The sequence below is a fragment of the Hippichthys cyanospilos genome, chromosome 6 (assembly GCF_059441005.1).
Source record: "Hippichthys cyanospilos isolate Australia breed blue-spotted pipefish chromosome 6, RoL_Hcya_1.0, whole genome shotgun sequence".
Lineage (NCBI taxonomy): Eukaryota > Metazoa > Chordata > Actinopteri > Syngnathiformes > Syngnathidae > Hippichthys > Hippichthys cyanospilos.
The window spans coordinates 5,906,233-5,922,329 of NC_142374.1; the positions used below are offsets into that span (position 1 = coordinate 5,906,233).

At 38.6% G+C, this 16,097-nt stretch overlaps 1 protein-coding gene and 1 long non-coding RNA gene across 3 annotated transcripts; one reads left to right on the forward strand and one right to left on the reverse strand.

Moving 5' to 3' along the window:
* Positions 1-2,290: 2,290 nt before the first annotated feature.
* slc17a8 (solute carrier family 17 member 8) lies at positions 2,291-13,118 on the forward strand. Its single transcript, XM_088416940.1, has 12 exons — positions 2,291-2,382; positions 5,581-5,836; positions 5,948-6,066; positions 7,000-7,114; positions 7,194-7,281; positions 8,119-8,205; positions 9,191-9,333; positions 9,419-9,568; positions 9,659-9,791; positions 10,325-10,435; positions 11,156-11,283; positions 12,177-13,118. The coding sequence occupies exons 1-12, from the start codon at positions 2,291-2,293 to the stop codon at positions 12,504-12,506; spliced, it is 1,752 nt and encodes a 583-aa protein (XP_088273066.1). The 3' UTR covers positions 12,507-13,118.
* Positions 7,842-10,043, reverse strand: LOC148421969 (uncharacterized). 2 transcript variants are annotated; one of them, XR_015865889.1, is made up of 3 exons: positions 9,451-10,043; positions 8,093-8,200; positions 7,842-7,983 (listed from the first exon to the last, which is right to left on the reverse strand). It is a non-coding gene; the product is annotated as an uncharacterized LOC148421969 (long non-coding RNA). The 2 variants fall into 2 exon arrangements; XR_015865888.1 differs by having other exon boundaries at positions 8,093-8,227.
* Positions 13,119-16,097: the final 2,979 nt, after the last annotated feature.

Here is a 16,097-nt window from a genome sequence, read left to right on the forward strand (position 1 = left end):
AGTTTTTGTTTGTTTTCAGGTAGACAGCTTCTATAAAATAATTTTTAAAATGTTGTTCGTTTTGTAAAAACAATAGCAAATGCGTACGAGTATTTTGTCAAATCTTTTTGATGGGGGTAAATTGCAATTATTATTATTTTTATTCAATAATGTATGTCACATGAAATGACAGCACTCACTGAAATGATTAGCGCACAGTTGAATAAGTCTACATTTATTATGCTTTTACGTTATTAGCATGAAAAACTGTTGGTCAGAAGAGGCGCAGTCCTGCGTTGATGTCGCAACACTTTTCACTCTGACCACTAGATTGTAGACGAGTCCTTTCCAAAAATGGAACGGTGACCAAACTCGGCATTTAATCTTCAATTCATTTAATGTTACCTTAATTTTAGTACATTCATTTTAAAACGTGATTTTTCAAATTAAACAGTTTACAAAAACATACTTCAAATTGTTTTTTGAAACCCGTTTCTAAATGCAAAAACGCTTTCTGGCTTTTTTTCAGTTTGCCACAGTTTACAAAAAAATCACTTTATATTCTTTTTTCTGTTTGCCACAGTCTGAAAAGTTACACATGACAATACTTGTAGTATCAACTGTACGTTATTGAAATGCATAAATGAGGTAAAAGAAAATCACAAATAAACAGGCCCACCCTTTATACATGCTTCAAAATAGATCTATTTCTCATACAAGTATAAAGAGTTAGTACTACCAAAATTACAAAGATCCTTCTCAATTGCTTTGACTCCTTTGTTTTCATTTTCTTTTGCAAGATATAATCTATATGGTTCACCAAAACATCAGTGATCACTTGAAAAAGTTCATGTCTGTTCCACAACAGTTTATCCATTTGTCAAAGCAACAGTTCTTTCTCAAAGTAGTAAGTCAGTGCACCCAAAATGATTTGTCCCTTGCTTGATTTGATTATCCATCACTAAAGCAAAGACTTATATTTATATATATATATATATATATATATATATATATATATATATATATATATATATATATATATATATATATATATATATATATATATATATATAGAGAGAGAGAGAGAGAGAGAGAGAGAGAGAGAGAGAGAGAGAGAGAGAGAGAGAGAGAGAGAGAGAGAGAGACGTGCTTTGGACCAGTGGTCACCAACTCGATGTGTACGGGCACAAGGTAGCCCCCACAGATCCTGAATAACCCACAGGCCTGTTCTGCAAATTGCTTAAAGGGGATAGAGCATTGTGGCGTTTTCAAGTGTACATTAAACTGGTAGCCTTTCATCTCACCCAGTAACAAAGAAGTAGTTCTCAATTTAAAAAAGATTGGTGAGACGTTTAGGACAGAACAGCCTTTAGACTGACTAATAAGTCAAGATTAGCAAGACTTATTTATTTGCAAATTGTGCTTAATGTGGGCTGAATGTGCTAACTGTTGGCTTTTTGTATATAACCATTTGCAAAGATGAAACACATGAGATGCATACTAAGATATTTGCAAATTGATAAACTCCAATGAAAAATTACATTTTGTTGTGACCAATTGCAAGGTGCGTTGGGCTTTTTCTTTGTTATTTTGACTGACTGTATGTCGGTGTTTCGAGATATTAACTGAACCAATAGAGAAAAACTATAAAACAATTGTTCCCAAATCTATGTCTTGGCTGGCATAAAACAGACGAGGTAAGATATTTGAGCATTCTTAATCATAAAAGGAACACATAATTTAACGGGAAATCAATTCAATTAATAGGATCATTAACAAAGTTGTATAGCAAATAATACATTCCCCAATTCAAGGGACTTTTGTCTTGACTCAATGTAAGATGTCAAGCTTATGCATCTTTGGAGCCAAGATGATGGTGATGATAAAGAGGATGAGCGGGTGGTAAGCGGGGGGTTGGACAACACCTGCCCCTCCTTTCTCTGAGTATATGACACAAAGAAGTAGCTCGAAGGTGTGCTTTCAGCACCATGCCCATAAACTAAACCCTGGATCCACTTCTTTCATACAAAATCTACTTTTCATACAAGTCCTGTTTGCAAATGGAACTTTTCAAAGATGAAACTGGTATGAAGGAATACGCCAACATCATCAACCCCTCCCACCACCTTTCTAAAAGCCACTGAATCATTGGACAGGGTGATTGGGTAACTTGCATTTTATACCTGTTACTACGAAAGGTGAAGACAACTTCTTGGGCCACCAGCTCATCAAGAATGGGGAAAATCTAGCAGATCTTTTGGGGGTCAGAAGAATCAAGCCACTTTAAGTAAGGAAGGTAAAAGACACCAAAATGTCTTTGGGAGCTTTGAAGGGGCAGAAGCCAAACTCTCGGACAGAAGACGCAAAGAATACAGTGGGCAACTCTTTAGGAAAACTGCAAAGGTGAGCATGTTTTTTCCTCCTCAGCAGTATTCAGCTGTAAGGGGTAGTATTTTACTTATTTTTTTAAGTATTGATTGTTCACTCAAGTGTGCTGTGACATCTACTGTCAAAGAAATACATTAGTCAAGAAAATTCTCAGATAATGCAGTATATAAAATAAATACAGTACTTGCTTGTGCTTGCCAAGCAACAACTGCAATTTAATCTTGGGTCAATTTTAAGACAGTAATACATACCTCATGTCTTATAAATAATTCATAAGTGTGTGTGTGTGTGTGTGTGTGTGTGTGTGTGTGCGTGCGTGTGTGTGCATGTGTGTACAGACTGAAGGATTATTCTGCTCCAACCCGGGTTGTGTGTTTGTGTGTGTGTGTGCGTGTGTGTGTGTGAGTTTATTTTTTTTTATGTTTTTGTATAACCAACTGGTAATACAAAATACAAATCATTACTAAACAATTTGGTGGACAAAATTATTGCAGTGTATCGTAATCGCAACCTATTATAACACATTCACATTTCACATTCTGCATTTTAATAACTGAATCACATTGAGTTGAATATTTACATTTTTGTAGATTTTATACAAAGAAAAGGAATGCACTAACATCAACAACAGCACTTTATCGCAGGGTTAATTTCACAATTAGCACCGAACAACGTGCATACATTAAGTAGTACATCTAATGCAGGGCTGCATGGCACAAACTCCTTTGCTTTTTTTTTTTAATTAGGAATGCAAAGTGATAACTGTGAGCTCAAATTATGGGCCGCCGATACAGCTCAGCAGCATAAACAAGTAGAATGCTCACTAATCAGCATCACCGAGCGACTAAACTACAAAACGAGTCCAAAACCTCAAAACTTAACTTTACCAAGGATTACGGTAATCAAAATAGAAAATCCAATGACTGTAACTGAGTTTTATAGCTATAATCATTGGGAATATTGGGAGAGCAACATAAACAACTTTCCTCAGCCACATCGGTAGTGAGAATCGCAGAGGTATGTACACATACTGTAGCTTGAAATCATGCAATCGTTCACCACAGCATACATAAATCTTGTCATAAATGCACAGGTATAAATAAAGAAAATTGCATTCTTATACTGATTAAAACAGAAGTGCTTCTGGTGAAATTAATAATATTCAACATATAACCTGTTACATATACAGCACTGCATGCATCTGCCATTAGCTTTTAGCTCTTTTCTTTGCATCATTTTTTTTAATGTTCCATGATGTCATGCAATCTACCAATACTACCTTCTTGATCGACCTGTAAACCACGATTGACACATTCCTTGCATCGTGATGCCTTCATTAGCCTCATGCTAATCGTCATTTACCATCCTCCTCTACTCATATATTATGTTGAAATATGTTAGAACATATCTAGATAGAGTTAAACAATTGTAGATCTCTGATGTAACTGATTTCTTCAACAAAACATAATTTAGTTAAAAAGAAATAAAGAAACAAAATAAAGGACTTCATCTTAGGACATCGTGAATCGGTGGGCAAAATACCTCTAAGACCTTCTCAATTCCACTAACATGTCTTCCTCTGAGAAAGCAGAGCCTAGAAACTCGGAAGTAGCTCTCCCATCTATGGGGCTGAATGCACCAAGGGGTGGATGAGATCTGTCTGAAGTTTCCGAAGGCTCTTGATGTTGTAGGGCTGTACTGGTTAACACGCCTCTACAACATCGCATGGACAATGGGAACAGTGCCCCTGGATTGGCAGACCTGGGTGGTGGACCCCCTTTTTAAGCAGGGGGACCAGAGGGTGGTTTTCATCCCGGCCGTGGAACAGTGGACCAGCTCTATACCCTCGGCAGGATTCGAGGGTGCCCAACCAGTCTATGTGCCTTGTGTACTTGGCCAAGGTGTTCAACCGTGTCCCACGGGGAACTCTGCGGCGGGTGCTTCAGCAGTACAGGCTACTGGACGCCCTGATACAGGCTGTTCGGTCCCTGTAGGACCGATGTCAGAGTTTGGTCCGCATTTCCGGTGAGAGTTGAACTCTGCCAAGGCGACCTTTTGTCACCGATTCTGTTCGTTGCTTTTATGGACAGAATTTCTAGACGCAGCCGAAACATTGAGGTGGTCCGGTTTAGGGGTGTCAGTATTTCATCTCTGCTATTTGCAGATAATGTCATGCCGTTGGCTTCCTCAGGCCATGACCTCCAATTCTCACAGGAGCGGTTCGTGTGAAGCAGCTGTGGTGAAGATCAGCACTTCCAAATCTGAGACCATGGTCCTCAGTCCGAAAAGGGTTGAGTGCCCTCTCTGGGTCGAGGATGAGGTCCTGCCCCAAGAGGAGGAGTTTAAGTATCTCGGAGTCTTGTTCACACGATAAGGAGGGATGGAGCTGGAGATCGACAGGTGGATCGATGCAGCATCTGCTGTTTTGCAGACGCTCTACTGATCTGTTGTGGTCAAGAAAAAGCTGAGCCGAATGACGAAGCTTTCGATTTACCGGTCAAGCTACGTTCCCGCCCTCACCTATGGTCACGAGCTGTGGGTCGTGACCGAAAGAACGAGATCCCAGATACAAGCAACCGAAATGAGTTTCTTCTGCAGGGTGTCAGGGCTCTCCCTTAGAGATCGGGTTAGATGCTCAGTCTTCTGGGAGAATTTTTTAGGATGCCTCCCGGACGCCTTTGCTTCATTGCCCTATCTAGTAAGCATTTCCTTAGATACTGATATGAGTGAGGTAATTAGTGTTGTATGATTGATACATTATATTTCTTACTGGAACATTGTCATTCATTATGAAGCCTCCATTAATGCCACCCTGTGGCAGAATGAGTTATTACCCTATTTAGCAATCATGCATGTGCAGTTATGAATCGATATTGAAGGAAAATTCATTCAACTACATTACCAGATTTTTATATCCAGTCCTCCTATTATGTATTTAAAAATGATTGGACCCCCTCCACATGATAAAATGTAAAATTCATTTCCTGTTTATATTTGGGAAAATGCTTTGTATACCTATTGGGATGGATCAAAACATTCTTTAAATACGAATGCCTAATTCTGCATGTTTCAAGCACCTTTTCCAAATGACCATTGTATTCTATTGTAGTCAATGCAAGAGTTATTTTTCATGTCTGCTTCTCTTGTTTAATTTCTTAGCTTGTCATGTTGTACACTTCTAGGTCTTATTTGTTCTGCTGTTTTTTTCCGCAGGAAAATAGATGGCAGCAATGTAGAAGAAGAGAGTCAAATTGAACTGACAGAGGATGGGCAGCCGGTGGCATCGACACCTCATCCTGCTCCGCTGCTGGACTGTAGTTGTGGTGGTCTGCCCAAGCGTTACATCATCGCCATCCTAAGTGGTCTGGGCTTCTGCATCTCCTTTGGCATTCGTTGCAATCTTGGTGTTGCAATTGTGGAGATGGTTAACAATAACACCGTATATGTGAATGGAACTGAAGTACTCCAGGTAGACATTCATTTGTGATATGTAGAGGCTTCCATACTTGTGGTTAACCTAGAAGCTATGTACTTTCATTATACACAAATAGTCCCGCTTCTGAACTAATTTTAATTTTAGAAAGCCGAGTTCAACTGGGATCCAGAGACAGTTGGACTTATCCATGGCTCCTTCTTCTGGGGCTACATTGTCACTCAAATTCCTGGTGGTTTCATCTCAAACAAGCTGTCTGCCAACAGGTCAAATCTGTTTATGATCGGTAGCTTGTGTAGCATATTTGAATATCATTTGTAAACACTTCTTAATGACTACAACATTTTCAACAATGAACTATAATAGTCATGACAGTTATGGGAAAGTTAATACTTCACACTTGTCAATCACATGACAAATCTTACTAAATGTTATATTGTTTTTATTCTTGTCCTTGGTATAGGGCTCTCACCGCTAAAAAGTGTTCCACAATTTTAGAGAAAAATCTTCACGATTTGAAATTCAATTTCAGAAAATATTTTGCAACAAATTACATATTTTGATTTGTTTGTTAATATTTCTCTTAAGTGAGTTTCATTTCGATAGAACTAGTGAGCACTGCCATTCATAACTAGTAGCAAGGCGAGAAACGCATTAGTTCACGCAATAGACTTAAGCAGTGATCATAAAATAAACGTTGATGTTTCTAAAGTTACAGTACTCAATTGTTACTGGGAATACTGTATGTACTCTAGGCGCAAAAGGTATTCACAATAGGATGGTTGCCAATATTGCCGGAAAAATATCTTTATTATTTTTATAAAACAATGAGACTGACACCATCAAGAAACAGCTTGGCTGCGGTGTGCTCAAAGGGTTAAACCTGTTCAGTGCTCCGCATAGTGCCGATGGAGCAGATAGTAGTCCTGTAATAAAAGCTTCACAGGAAAAGAGGACACGTCACTGACAGAGTTAATAATGAAAGATCCTGCCTCTGATTTCTTTCTGAAACACCAGCCACTGGAATATTACAAGTGTCACTTACACCATGTTTTGGAAAGGTTGGAGAACAGGGGGATTCAGTGAAGGAGAAAAAAGCAGGGAGCTGAGAATCATGACTGCTCATGAAGAAACTTGTGAACTCAGGGGCATCACAGCAAATATGCTATGTCACTCATAATAATGTTCTTTTTCTGCAGGGTGTTTGGGGCTGCCATTTTCTTGACTTCAGTGTTGAATATGTTTATCCCATCTGCAGCAAGGGTGCACTATGGCTGTGTCATGTTTGTTCGTATCCTGCAGGGCTTAGTTGAGGTAAGACTGCGACTAGTGAAATTCTGTCGAAATGACTTATGGTCAGGCTTTCATAATTTTGGGTGCATTTCCCATCTAGGGTGTCACCTACCCAGCTTGCCATGGGATGTGGTCTAAATGGGCCCCACCTCTTGAACGCAGCCGATTGGCCACAACGTCCTTCTGTGGTGAGTTAAATTTATGGATCCACTCACCCAGCCATCCATTTTCTATATGTATGGCAGTTGTCCCCAAGAAAGGTCCCGCTCACGAGTGAGTGGGTACTTTTCTCGCTAGTTTCCTCCCATCTGTTAGAAAACTTTAAGACTTAATTGTAAAAGTCGTCAAAGGTTGTTTGTTTCTCTAGATAGGGATAGGTTCCAGTGATCCTAATGAGGACAATATCTCTGCAATAGATAGGTGGACTTGAGTTGCCAGGCTTCATCAAGTTACGCCTGTCATGAAGGATACATAAGAAATTATGGTTCTACAGATGTTTTACTCTTGTCTGCATGCTGCACCAGAAGATGCTATGACAACTTTCACAACAAATGAGCTCAACCTCATCAAACACTTCTACTGTGAATGACCTAGTCTGAGCTTGATTCATCATCAGTGATCTTTTATTTCACTTAGGACGGAAGGAGAAAAATATCTGCAGACACACACAGACATCTTGTTGAATCTAAGTTCAGAATGTCACATACATATTGCAATTTTCCTCACAGCCAACAATGGCATCGTGCCAGTAACAATCGGGAATCCATAACATTACAAATAACAGGAACCGCAATCGGCTGTCGGCCAGTTCAGGGTGTCCCCCACCCACTGCCTGAAGTCGGCTGGGATAGGAACCAGCAACCCTTTGACCCTTGTGAGGATAAGCGGCTCTAGAAAATGGATGGATGGATGGGCAAATAACAGGAAGTTTCACCTTTTTTGTTCTTTATCTTGCCAAAATGCTACTGCTTCCAAAGTAACTTTATTGTCTGAAAATACCTGAAATATAACTCTTCTTGTTCCAGGATCCTATGCAGGAGCCGTGATCGCCATGCCTTTAGCTGGTGTTCTAGTTCAGTACATTGGGTGGCCATCTGTCTTTTACATCTATGGTAAGAAGTCGGATGTCAGCATCTGTTTATATGAATGTAAAATGTAAACATGAGTGACAAGAAGAAAAAGGCAAACAAGAATTCAGAGTTTCCCTAAGCAAGAAGACATCACTAATCTCTGAGACAATTGCTCACGAATAAAACATTTCAGAATATGTCACACAAGAAACCAACACCACAAAATGATTTGGCAGAACCATCTAGTAAATCACAAATTAAGGTATAAGTTAGCGTCAACCATAAATCACCACTATTTTATGAATTTCAGCAACACTGACCATTCACAATAAAAACGATGACAAACTTAATTTGTTTAATGCTCTTAATGTAGTGTATGTATAGAAGCTTTTTAGTATATGTTTGTATATGTGTAGAAGTTCTTTTAAAGATTGTATCACACTAATAGCAGTTCAAATTCCAGCCTGTGTAAACTCATTGGTCATTACCATATACCTAATTACATGTGCATAGGACAGCACAACATGGTTAGCATTTGCAGGTCATCCACAAACTGACACCCAAGAATCTAATAAATTTAATTTAATTACTCAAAATGTCTTCTGCACTAGTCCACAAGATATAATCCCAGCCAACAAACTTGTAAGAACATCATGTGCAATCAATCCTGGATGCCTATCATCACCAAAACAATCAAGATACTTTACTGTTAGTTGTACTTTGGATACGTTGCACAATAAACCTTATCTGAATTGCTTTGGAGATTGATTAAAATGATTAACAGTGACATAAAATTCCCATCTTGCCAGATGTGTTTTAATAAAAAGCCACTCTGCTTTTGGTAAGATAGGATCTCGTGATTTATTGATGTAAAATAGCACTTTCCTGTCTGGGTGCTGTGACTCATTTCATCTGAATAATAATGAAGCTTCTCTGAGAAAGATTCAAGGTTTCAACTCGGTTTAATGACTCTGCTTAGCTCTCACCGATACTTAACTTGTTCTGTTTTATTCCAATGACAAAAAAGGTGTTTTTGGAATCTTATGGTATATCCTGTGGCTTCTGTTGGCCTATGGAAGTCCTGCAGTGCATCCAACAATTACAGATGAGGAAAGAACATACATTGAGTCCACCATTGGTGAAACAATAAACCATCAAAATGTGACTCAGGTAAGTGAGCAACTATATGTGAAATAAGCCTCTCATACAGCATGCTGACATCAAATTGATCAAATCTCACTTCTTATGCTATAAGAAATTCAAGACACCATGGCGTCGTTTCTTCACCTCCATGCCAGTCTATGCAATCATTGTGGCCAACTTCTGCCGCAGCTGGACCTTCTACTTGCTTCTCATCAGCCAGCCGGCATATTTCGAAGAGGTCTTTGGGTTTCCAATCAGCAAGGTTAACCTCACGCTCTCATCACGCTTGTTTGACACACAAAGACCATGAATTTTGGCAATGGGGTTTTATGACTGGATGATGCTCTTACAGGTGGGCATCCTTTCTGCTGTGCCCCACATGGTGATGACAATTGTTGTTCCAATTGGAGGACAGCTGGCGGACTTCCTGCGCAGTAACAAAATCATGACTACAACAAATGTGCGGAAGCTCATGAACTGTGGAGGTAGGTTTAGGAAACAAGAAGCAACCGGCACTATGTACACTTAGGCTGAACAAAAAATAGTCAAACCTGTAAGTCAGATGACGATAAGGAAAATGAGGGGGCGAACACATATGACCCACTGCTAATTTGAGAAAATACAATGCTTATTTCTAACTCGGCAACACATAGTAATTGATGAAATTATATGGGTCCAAATTTCAGATGCACAGCATTGTGAAGCAATTTTTTTTCTTTTGTTTTTCAGCCCTTCCTCCCTTTAAAAAAAAAAAAAAAGTGTTAAAAATTTAAACTACCTAAACTTTAGGCAATGCGGTACATCTCACTCATTTGTTTCGTCTGCACAAATTAAAAAAGGTCCAATGCATGTGCTTCATTGCAAATGTCCCTTTAACAAAGATAATATTAATTTATTATGCAAATGCACCTTTGTTTTACTCATGTGTGTGTCAGTAAAGTAGACAACTATTTTGCATTACAGCTGGTGTAACGTTTATATATACATTTGTTCATTAACACTTGTTGCCTTTTTGCAGGCTTTGGTATGGAGGCTACTCTGCTGCTAGTGGTCGGCTTTTCACACACCCGTGCTGTGGCCATCACTTTCTTGGTTCTTGCTGTAGGCTTCAGTGGATTTGCCATCTCAGGTACTACTATGGCGATAGTCAAACTTGATATTGCCTCTCACTCACTCACTCACTCACTCACTCACTCACTCACTCACTCACTCACTCACTCACTCACTCACTCACTCACTCACTCACTCACTCACTCACTCACTCACTCACTCACTCACTCACTCACTCACCACAACATTTAAAGGTGCATAAGTGAAAGTGTGGATGCATTTTTGTCTTGGTGGTGGGTGTCATTAATAGCGTTTTCATCCATTTCTTGATTTCTTGAGGTTGATTTGAAATAATAGTTATTTGAGAGATGAGCTCAGGCACTGAACAAAATAAACTTGGAAGTCAATGCCCCCCCCCCCCTTTTATTTTTATTGCCTGTGATCAATATACACAGCACAACCCACGTTCCAAAAACATGCATGGTAGGTTTTTTTTGGACACTTCAAAGTGCCGTTAGGTGTGATTGTGAGTGTGGCTGGTTGTTTGTCTGTGTGTACCCTGGGATTTTCTGGCAAACCAGTTCAGGGTGTATCCCGCCCACTACCCAAAGAAAGCTGGGATAGGCTCCAGTATGCCTACGACCCCAGTGAGGATAAGCAACTAAAAGATGGATGGATAGACATTGCAGGTCCTAAAATTTCCCCCAGAATCCCCCTTTTTACAGCTGCAGAAACCTTTGACCAACATTATTAACAATTATTTTTCATTATTACAATTACATGCTTACTATGTTGGCAGGCTTTAATGTGAATCATCTGGACATTGCTCCTCGCTATGCCAGCATCCTGATGGGCATTTCCAATGGGGTGGGAACCCTATCTGGAATGGTGTGTCCCTTGATTGTTGGAGCCCTGACCATTCACAAGGTATAGCAATTTTCTGCTAGTGGGGTTTGACTGACTAAAAGACATTTTGTAGTCCACTATAATGTGGAGAAAGTCGTGTCGAAATTGATTATTCGATGGAGTCATTGATATTTTTATACATTACAAAACACCAACTGTTAAGCTACTTTCTTTTTAATACTGCAACTTGGGACTACGTTCACATAAAGAGACACAGTATATTCAATAGACAGAGAGAGAAGTAAATTAAAACTAAGTATGAACAATTCGGCTTAATGGTACACCGATTGTAATTTTTTATTAGTGGCAATTCCTGCACATGTTCTTCTTCAACACATCAACTGATCCCACCAATGGTGAGCACAGTGTGTTATTATATGGGACAGTGTAGCAAGGCTCAAAAACATTAAGAATTTATTTTTTATATTGTATAATGAATAACGTTCTTGTTAGCAGACAGTTGTTGTCCTAAGCAATATTGGACATAACATTTTAGCGATGAAGCTTCAGCTTCACTTTGCACTCCCATACTTGTGGATTGAAAGACGGGAGGCCGACAACACATGGCCAGCAGTTAGTCGACTTACAGATTACACATTGATGCGGGCCGGTGAAGTCGGCTTGCTTTTAGCCTTTACTAAATCGTCTGCAGTTGCTCATTAGAAAATTGAAAAATAATTTCAAGACATAACAGTGAAGAGAGCTTATTGAACAGTCGGTTGAAATCCAAGAAAGTTGATATATGTACACATTCAAGGGGTAGACAAATGACCATTTGGAAAAACTGCAGCTGCGTTTCTAGTGAGAGTCAGGGTACGAATCACCATCTCTTTATCTCAAAGGTGCATTATGAAAAAGGCAGAAAGTATCTTTCTGGACAATCCGGGATTCTCTTCATTCCTCTCTTCCAACAGACCCGTCTTGAATGGCAGAATGTCTTTGTTATCGCATCCTTGGTGCACTACACAGGGGTGATCTTCTACGCTGTTTTCGCCTCGGGAGAGCAGCAGGACTGGGCCAACCCTGAGAATACGAGTGAGGAAAAATGTGGCTTCGTCGATGAGGACGAGCTAGCTGAAGAATCTGAACTCAACAGCGAGAGCGTGACAGCTCCCAAGATGAGTTACGGAACGACGGATAATGCATCAGGTCGGAAACATGGCTGGAAGAAGAAGAGAGCGGCGACCATGCAGGAGGAGAATGAACATTATGTTAATGGAGACTATCAGAACGGATACCCATGAGCAGCACTGTGGGCATGAAGACTTTTGGTGATGAACCCATTTTACAGCTGTGGAAATAAAACATGACGTACCTCAAACAACATCAAAGATGAAAACAGTTTTGAGTGCCGACTTTCAAAGCAATTCATTAGAAAAGAGGATATACCGCATCTTAAACATTATTTTAGAATTAATTTGTCTCGCTGAATTCAACATGCAGTTTGGGTTTTATAGCATAACATAGTGAAAAGTGTGTTATTTTTGCTTGAATACTGTTGAGGAGTGAAAACATTAGCTATGTCTGCACAATGTAGTGATCCTATATAGGAGCTCTATTAAAATTAGTGTCTCTTTAAATAATAATGCTCACTTTAAATTTACATAATTAGAAAGGAAGCAGCACAGTGGAGTTGTGGTCACAGTTTTGAATTTTGATCCATGTCCTCCTGTGGAATTTGCATGTTCTTCACTTAATTTTTTGTGTTTTTTCTAAATAGCGTTCAAAAACTTGTAATACACCTGTAATTGAAGACTCTAAATTGATCATATGTGTGAATATGTTTCTTTACTTGTACTACTTTGTGACTGATTTCCAACAAGTTCTGCATGTGTCCTATCCCTACAAGTGGGTGGTTATAGGCTCTATTTCATCTGTGACATGAAAGCAGTCATTCTCAAGGGAAAGGGAAAGGGCAGGAAAAAAAAATAGTTTTTGCCATGTGAATTGTAATTGTGATAAAATAAGGATTAGCATCTTTTTTTTTATGCACTTGGGTTTTTTTGCTGCTTAGACAAACTTTTAACCTGTAAAAATGTTGTAAAAAAGTAGTCAACATTTGGCGAAAGTTGGTTGATATTGCATTTTCCTTTTGTTAATTTTATAAAGGATAGTTTTAGGTATACTTATACCATTTTTATAGATAATAATCTTATATTTGGTCGGCATGGTAAGTGGGGGCTTTCCAAAATTTAATCAAGAAGCACTGCATTAAAGAGCTAGTCCACTTTCCTTTAGCTATATTCGGTGGTAACATTCTTGTTTTGACAGTAATTAATTATTTTCAATTATGTTCCATGAATAATTCTACGCACATTTTGCCACTTTTTGAAATAACATCACATGTGCTCAAGGCTTAGGTAATGAACAATCAGAGCACAGCCTGTAAACGTCAAGCGACCAACAGGGGAGCCATGATTAGTGATTAGCCGAGCACATTTGACATCCTTTTCAATTGATTATAAGTGGAAAAAAATATTTTAACGCCATTATTATACTTGAAAATAGTTATTCAATTAAATATAGACAACATATGTAATGTTTTACAGATGGAAATGGCTAAATAAGTGAACTATGCCATCCAAATTAGTGGAAAAAAAAGTATGAGCAGTGATACCTGGGTTAATATGTCAAGTTTCTTTCATAACCAAACTACCCCTAACCCTGGTACTTGAGTTTAAGTAATCTAGACAGTGGGGTGTAACACTGTCCATCACCTCAACTAAAACCACAATAATAAAGATTAACACAAGCAAGCAATTATGAAATCAATACATTTCTGAAAGTCTAAAGTGAGCATTTAATGTTTATTAGTTACTGGTATATATTTGTTGATACGACACTTGATGTGATCTTGGACTGGATATCATTTGACTGCTGGTTTAACCAGTATTGTAACAGGTGACGAGGTTTGTCAAATTATTTATTTTGTAAATCTTAGCTATTTTTTGATTAAATGGACTATATGCAAAGGTTCAAATGACTTTAATTTGCCCAATGTATTTTTTAGCTATACTGTAGTTCATTTCAATGTTGTGTACATAAGAATATATTGACGTTGGTGAGAACATCACTTTGGCTTGTGTTTGAATTGAATTGACATAAATGTAATAAACTACATTTTCGTCCTGCATTCACTTGCAGGAATGCACAATTTACTTTGCATCACACCCAGTCATTTTGGTTATTTAACTTGCAAGCTGCCTTGGCAATTCTTGTGGTTAGCACATAAACATCTGAATCAAATGTTACAGGTTTGAATACTGGCTCTCACGTTTCTATGAGGAGTTTGCACAATTCCCCTCATGGATATGTTGGTTTGTCCTCCACATTACTATAAATGCATCCCTGGTTGATTAAGGACTCCTGGATGAAATGGTTGCTTGCACGTTTGTGCATGCAACAGAATTATCATTCATTAATACTTATACTGTGTACATTACTTCATTTCTATAACTTATTCCCACTACTGCATTGTATTGTCTTCTATTCATAGGATTGTTCTTGGGTGCACAGCTTCCAGTAGTGGTTCTTTGTATGTTTAAGGGTGTTTATTTATTTATTTTTTGTGCAATCAGATTTCCGCTTCTCGATGCTGTCATGTGAATCGAGATTGTTAGTGGACAGATGAACAAAAATACTTTAAAAAAACAAACAAACATTCCTTGGACCTGTAGCATTTGTATGGTAAGGAGAATTGTTACAATTTTTTTATTACGGTACCTATTTTTTGGAATGTAAGTTTGTATTTGATTTTCAAAGATCATGTTTTTTTTTGTCCACTTTCCCCAGTTAAATGCATGCATTTAAATTACATTTGGCACATTGGCGATTGAATTTCTTATTAAATATGAATTTTGTGGTACCGAAAATTTCCAACCAGGAAGGGAAACGTCTTGTTTACTGAAGCTACATCTCTTCATGACGTATAGTTCAATGCCTGTCAGCTACGAAACAATCATTCATCAACATCAGCTTGACCATTTATCCTTATGAGTGCCGCGGGTCACCTAAACCAACCGAGTGCCAAAACAGGCATTTTACTGACATTAAAATGCAAAACAGTGTCACTAAGAGCCATTCCTCCAATCAAATTGGTCCCGTGGAAAACCAGTATTCATAACAACAGTTCCACTAACAAGTGAATTATTTTCTACTGATGTTGCTCCCAAACACACATTTTTGCTACTTTGGCATTTTCTACAGTAAAACGAAAACAAAAACGAAACAAAAAAAACGCAGATATGGTCAGTGTGTATTTCCTCTTGCACAGGTAGTACATGGGCTAACTATCGTCAGAAAGCCTTTCACAAGTTATGTTTATCTGTTTGGGTGGGGCTGGTGCTCACTGCTGAGAGCGCAGAATAAGCAAGGAACACATTAATGAAGGGAAAAAACACTTTAGGGGTATTGAGGGTGACAAATTAACATTGTAACAAAAGTTGAACTCCCCTGATAGGGGCCCTTTTTTGTTTGTTTGTTTGTTTCCACTTATGCCCATCAACCCATCCTCCAATCAGCTCCCTCAACTACTTGTGTGTTTGTCCACTTTTAGTAGTTGTCTTGTCGGTTTGCTTGAATTTAGTTCCATGGTTTCTGTTGGTTCATCTCATTTGTGTAATTGCAACTTCCTTGGTCCTGTTTACACGATACACATCCCATAAAACAGAAGTGGGGGAAGAGGAAGTCGGAATATTTTGAGAGAATGAGGCAATCTCTGCTTAATGTTGTCATTTGATGGAGACGTCATCAACGAAATATAATATTACATTATTGATGCATAATACAAATGGACATAGCAAAATACCTACTAATACCAATTTCACGCCAATCAT